We start from the raw sequence: 5,961 nt of genomic DNA, 5'->3' as shown, positions 1-5,961 counted from the left end.
GCGGTCGGAGCAGCGAGGGCGGCCCCTTCGCCCGGCGCCCCGCCGGGGGAGCCGTGCCGTGTAACGCCAAGGGCGTTCGGGTCGGGCGCCCCAAAGGCGGGCTGAGGCGGGCCGGCAGCGCAGGAGGCCAGCCACAGCCCTCGGGTCCCGTTAGCCTGTAAAGCGTTTCAGGGTCACTCGCCCACACGGACAGCCGGCTGCCCCTTCTCCAAGCAGCCTTCAAGCTCCTCTCCTGACAACATAGCGCTCGTCCCGCTGGCTGTCATCATCCCGCTGCCGTCCTCTGCCCTTGGTCGACCTTGGCTTATGGCAGGTGCAGGTGTGAGTCCCCAGGAGGCAGCACGCTGCCTCACAGACCATCACCAGAGGCGTGCTATCTCTGCAACTGCACCGCAACACACAGCGCATGAAGGCCGGCACCTCCGCCAGCCAAGCTCGCTCCTGCCTCTCCTCCAGACATACCCAGAGCGCAGCGCTGCACGCACTCCCCCTCTGCTGCCCTTCAGAAATACTGCGAAATTGCATCACTGTCCCTTGAGCTGGTAACTACCGCACCTTCATGCAACAGATCCTTGGTGAATAGCTGGGCACAGCTACCTGTGACAGGTCTCAAAGAGCTGGAAAGCAGAAAACTGCCTGTGCCCTTAAGAAAATATGTAATACCAGTTGGGAAAGGGTAAACTAATGAGCCGTAGGTCAGTTAAACAGTTCTGAGGACTGAACTTTCATCCTAACTCTGTAAGCACGAAGTACGTTTATCTTCCACGCCACATCAAAAGCAAAGCAAGGTTACTGCCAAGGAAATAATAGTAGTGATCAAACCCACAGAATTTAATGGTTGGTTATTTCTGATTTTTTTTTGTATTATATCCAATAATGCTTCATTTCTGTTCTACAGGAGGCGAAAAAAAAAAAATCAGACCACAAAGAAATGAAGAACAATAGTCAGTACTCAAAGAACTACAAGATGTGTAACAAATTACAGCAGGTCTTCAAACCACTGGGTCAGCCTTTGAAAGTCTATCTAGCGAAAACTGAGCTGAAAGCTTTCCCTTTGGCATGTGAGGTAGAAAATGCATTTTCAGCATTTATACAAATAACTATTTTATTAGGATTCTGGTAAATGTCATTCTTATATTTGCTTATTTTGGAAATTCAGCCATGAAAATAATGGCAAGAGCACTCAATTTTTGAAATATTTGCTAAATTTCCTCTTAAATCACTCTTGAATTTGTAACGCAACCTCCAGAATAATAAAGACAGTTTGTGAAAATTATTTTCAAAACTGTGAAAAAGGTAAATGCTATATGAAAGCAGTTTATGAAAGACAGTAGAATGAAAACACATGGCAAGAAGAGTCTTCGTAAGTTTCTTCCACATTTTATCATTTATTTTATAATAATGCACATGAAATGTATGAACAGGTAAGTGTTTAGATACTTTGTACTTCTGCTGTGCTCATTTATCCACAGGACACAACCGATGATGATATTTCTTACCAAGCCTCTGGTCAACCTAAGAAAGGGGGAAAAAATTAGCACAAAGGAAATACACACAATGAAGTGGGTTAGAAAGGTCTCACAATGTACTATGTTTTTAGCTGGACAAAAATATTTATAGGAAAAATAAACTAATTCAGAAAATCTTGTAGTCCTGTGGTTAAGTGTTTCTTTCAAATAGCATGTTAATTGCTGAGGCCATGATCCCCAATAATGTTTTTATCTGGCAGAATCACAATTGTGTTTTTTAAGTCAATAAGGACAATTTGCTTAATAATGCAAATCCACAGGCACTGATTTTATATCGTTCTTATGAGTAACATACAATGACAGCTAAGAAAAATGTTTCCCACCATAGAACTGTTAAAAAAAAAAAGAGGCAAAGAGAAGCTATTTCTAGTGACCTTGACCGCCTTGCCACTAAAAGCACTCTAAGGTATTCTCTTTGGCACCTAAATTTATTACAGACATTAGAAGGCATATTATTTTCAAAAGGTTTGCATGTCCAAGACAAAAAGCTGGCAGTGAATATGCACACAAATGAGTATCTGAAAATATTAATCACTTCATCACTGCAGAACTGGGGAAGAAGTAGCCAGACAGCAAAACCAAGACAAGATATTAAAGAAAATAATATGGGAAGAGAAAAAGACACCAATCAAGATTTTGAGAACTAACCAAAGTCAAAAGATCTGCAGAATTCAGGTTTCTAAGTTAAAAAGCATCTGTATGTCCATACTCACTATGAACATCCTGTACACTTATGTTTTCTCTCTTCTTTTCTTCTTTCATATTCCATTACATCTTCATTATGCTGCTTGAAAAGCTGGAAAAGCAGTATATGTTAAAGCATATGTAAAAGCAGTATATGTTAAATGTCTCTACAATATTGATATACTTGATTACTTGATATACTTGATATACTCAATATTGATATACAATATTGATATATATATACAATTTGATCTGGATAGGCTGGAGCGATGGGCTGAGGTCAGCTGCATGAAGTTCAACAAGGCCAAGTGCCGGGTCCTGCACCTGGGGCGCAACAACCCCAAGCAGAGCTGCAGGCTGGGAGATGAGTGGTTGGAAAGCTGCCTGGCAGAGAGGGACCTGGGAGTATTGGTTGATAGTCGGCTGAATATGAGCCAGCAGTGTGCCCAGGTGGCCAAGAAGGCCAACAGCATCCTGGCCTGTATAAGAAGCAGTGTGGCCAGCAGGTCTAGGGAAGTGATTGTGCCCCTGTACTCGGCTCTGGTGAGGCCGCACCTCGAGTACTGTGTTCAGTTTTGGGCCCCTCGCTACAGGAAGGACATGGACGTACTCGAGCGAGTCCAGAGAAGGGCAACGAAGCTGGTAAGGGGTCTGGAGAACAAGTCTTACGAGGAACGGCTGAGGGAGCTGGGCTTGTTCAGCCTGGAGAAGAGGAGGCTCAGGGGAGACCTCATCGCTCTCTATAGGTACCTTAAAGGAGGCTGTAAAGAGGTGGGGGTTGGTCTGTTCTCCCACGTGCCTGGTGACAGGACGAGGGGGAATGGGCGAAAGTTGCGACAGGGGAGTTTTAGGTTGGATGTTAGGAAGTACTTCTTTACCGAAAGGGTTATTAAGCATTGGAACGGGCTGCCCAGGGAGGTGGTGGAGTCACCATCCCTGGAGGTCTTTAAAAGACATTTAGATGTAGCCCTTAGTGATATGGTTTAGTGGAGGACTTGTTAGTGTTAGGGCTGAGGTTGGACTAGGTCATCTTGGAGGTCTCTTCCAACCTAGACGATTCTGTGATTCTGTGAATATACAACTAGAACCAGAGTATGAAAAAAACTAAAGAAAATGAAATTCCCATGATCAGAGTGTAAACCAGTATATAACTATTAGGAATCGTGGTGACAGAAGTTAAACCACACGTAAATTATCAATTGCTCAGTAAGGTATGTTTTATCACACCTCCCTCAAACATTTTCTGCTGGCTGGCCAATTTTTTTTTCTCCCCCTTTTACTGTCAATCCGCTACCACCCCAAAAATGGGGATGAGAATCCATCCCACCATGCAAATCACTGTCATCACGCAAGTGTTGCTTATCCTCAGTGTTTCCTCAGGAGAGCTACCACATCCTGCTTGCTCTATCAACGTCAAGCCCAAGAGTTCTCTGAAACTCAACATCTTGCACCTGCGTTTTGCTCAGGAGAAGGGGGCCCTAATCAACTGAATGTAGCTGAAAAATGCTTAACGAAAGAACGCTTGCACAGTATGATAAACCAAAACTGTTTGGGCACAAACTTAGCTTTTATTGAAAGTGAGTTAGGAAAAACAATGTCGAAAGCATTATGCCAACAGGCTTGAGGAATTAATTCCTCACTAGTGGGTGTTTTGAAGTTTGCAACAGGGGCTTAATAGGAGCTTAATAACTTGTTCATTTTTGTAAATTAAACTGCCACGTAGATTTGGGAAAGCACAAGTAATCCACATGTGATGTGCTGCTTCAATCTTGACACTTGCTATGCCTATCCATTACCACAACCAATTAAATATGCTGTAGCCATTATCTTCGGATCATTACAATCTGGGAATTGTTAAGTTCAACAAAATCAACCAAAAGCACTTACAAGAGCCCACAGGGCAGCACTGGTGCTAAAAGCCAAGCCGACTCCAAACCAGTTCGGTTGGTCGTAATTATGTTTTCTCGCAACAAACGCAGACCGGGTAAAAACTGCGAAGGCAGAAGATTCCAAACAGGTTAACATTTTTTTCTAGTCATTACCTTTTCCTATTTTTTCTCATCAGTGCCAATTACTTGGCAGTAACTGACTCCTAAGTCAATTACTGACAAATACGATCAGGAAAGAGATCTAATTACAACATCGTTAATAGGACACCCCTTCCTAGACACACTGCGGCATCCCCTCCCCTAGCTGACGGAAGAGAGAGGGGGGGGTTGGGGAGCTGCCCACAGGCCGAAGAGGTCCCGGTCCCGGTCCCGGTCCCTTTCCCTTCCCCCGGCCCCACAGCCCACCCCCGGTCTCAGTGCCCCGCCGGCAGCGCCGCTCACCCCCCGCGCTCACCGAGCCCGGGCCCGGGGCCCGCCAGCCGCAGCCTCGCCGCCGCCCTCAGCGCCGCCGCCATCTTGTCGGCCGGGCGGGCGGGCGGGCGGTCGCGGCGCTCATGGCCGCCCCCTGCCGGCCGGGCGGAGCCGCCGCAGCCGCGCTCTCCCGGGGCGGGGCGGGGCGGGGCGGGGCGGGCGCGGGGTCGCGGCGCAGGCGCTGCGGGCGCGCTGACCCGGCTGGGGAAGCCGTGCGCGGCGGCCATTTTGGCGGCGCCTCTCTCCGGCCTGCTCGGTTACCACGTGAGCCGCCGCCCGGGGCTCGGCGCGGCTCGGGGCAGCCCAGCCCAGCCCAGCCCAGCGCGGCGGGCGGACGGGGCCGGGCCCGCGGCACAGCGGGCGGCGGGGGAGGGGGGGCGGCCAGGCTCTGCGGCGGGGAGGCTCCCGGCGGCGGCGGCGACCGATCAGCGGGCACGGGGCGCAGCCCGCGCGCCCCCCCCCCTCCCCGGAGCGCCCCCTCGGCGGCGCCGGAGCCAGCGGCGGGAGCGGGAGCGGCGGGGACGATGCCGTCGGTGAGCCTGCCGCCCAAGGAGAACGCGCTCTTCAAGCGCATCCTGGTGAGTGCCGCCGCGGGAGGCCGCGGGGCAGCCGGCGGGGCACGGCTCGGCACGGCTCGGCACCGCCCGGGGGGGAGCGGAGCCCCGGCCCCGCTGCCCCGGTCGGCCCGGGGGGGGTCTCCGTCCCCGCGGGGTCCCTGCTCCGGCCGGGGGGCTGCCCCACGAACAGCCCCGGCGCCTTATCTGCAGCAGCCTTCCTCCGCCAGCGGAGCCTGTGTGGTGTTATTTTTCCTCTCCTAAACTCAGATTTTTGCCGTGGTAATCAGATTTGCCCGTCCGGGGGAAAGGCGGCTTTCAGAGGAGGAAGTGAGGGGCGGTGAAGGCTTCGGAGGCCGTCCGAAGTTTGGCCCAAAGGCTGGCTCTGCTTCAGGGTCTGACAGTGGCTTTTTCTGGGTGGCCATGTGTGCGTGTGGAGGGACGGGGCTGCGGCAGGAATTAGTCAGTGAACACGGGTTTTAGGGTGAGGTTGTGGCAGCACGCAGTCCACCTACCGTGAAAGAAGTTTTTCGGTTTGCATCTTCAGAAACTTGTTTCAGCTTTGGTGCCCTGCTGGGGAACCTCGTGTTTCTGAAGGCTGGGGGGTGAGTGGGAAACAACGGAGTTATGTTAGTGAGCGGTTTCAGTGGCTTTGTGCAGAAGATCGTGTCATCTGGGTCAAACGCTACATAGTTTTCTCTCGGAAAAGTCAGTTTTGTCTAAAAGCTTGCGTCTTCTTTCAGCAAGGCTTAACCTGCTCAGTTGGGTCCTTCCAGCGGCCAGCAGTAACACCAGTGCTATTGTCCTTCGAAATAACAGCTCTGTAAAATTCTG

At 50.6% G+C, this 5,961-nt stretch overlaps 2 protein-coding genes across 3 annotated transcripts in view; one reads left to right on the top strand and one right to left on the bottom strand.

Moving 5' to 3' along the window:
- Positions 1-1,364: 1,364 nt before the first annotated feature.
- Positions 1,365-4,709, bottom strand: NDUFC1 (NADH:ubiquinone oxidoreductase subunit C1; the record flags this gene model as incomplete). Of its 2 annotated transcripts, XM_083833758.1 has the most annotated exons (4): positions 4,557-4,709; positions 4,101-4,204; positions 2,243-2,325; positions 1,365-1,515 (listed from the first exon to the last, which is right to left on the bottom strand). In XM_083833758.1, coding segments are annotated over exons 1-4 (249 nt in total). In that variant the 5' UTR covers positions 4,618-4,709. The 2 variants fall into 2 exon arrangements, with proteins under 2 accessions (XP_083689884.1, XP_083689885.1); XM_083833759.1 differs by lacking the exon at positions 1,365-1,515 and having other exon boundaries at positions 2,242-2,325.
- Positions 4,710-4,804: 95 nt separating this feature from the next.
- NAA15 (N-alpha-acetyltransferase 15, NatA auxiliary subunit) overlaps positions 4,805-5,961 on the top strand; it is a 41,589-nt gene continuing 40,432 nt past the window's right edge. The window contains exon 1 of the mRNA XM_083833738.1: positions 4,805-5,151. Coding sequence (XP_083689864.1) covers positions 5,098-5,151 — 54 coding nt within the window. The 5' untranslated portion in view covers positions 4,805-5,097. The remainder of the gene's footprint in view (positions 5,152-5,961) is intronic.

The sequence above is a fragment of the Anser anser genome (genome assembly GCF_964211835.1).
Source record: "Anser anser genome assembly, chromosome: 4".
Classification (NCBI taxonomy): Eukaryota; Metazoa; Chordata; class Aves; order Anseriformes; family Anatidae; genus Anser; species Anser anser.
The sequence above is the reverse complement of the archived record's forward strand: the minus strand, read 5'-3'. Positions and strand labels throughout refer to the sequence as shown.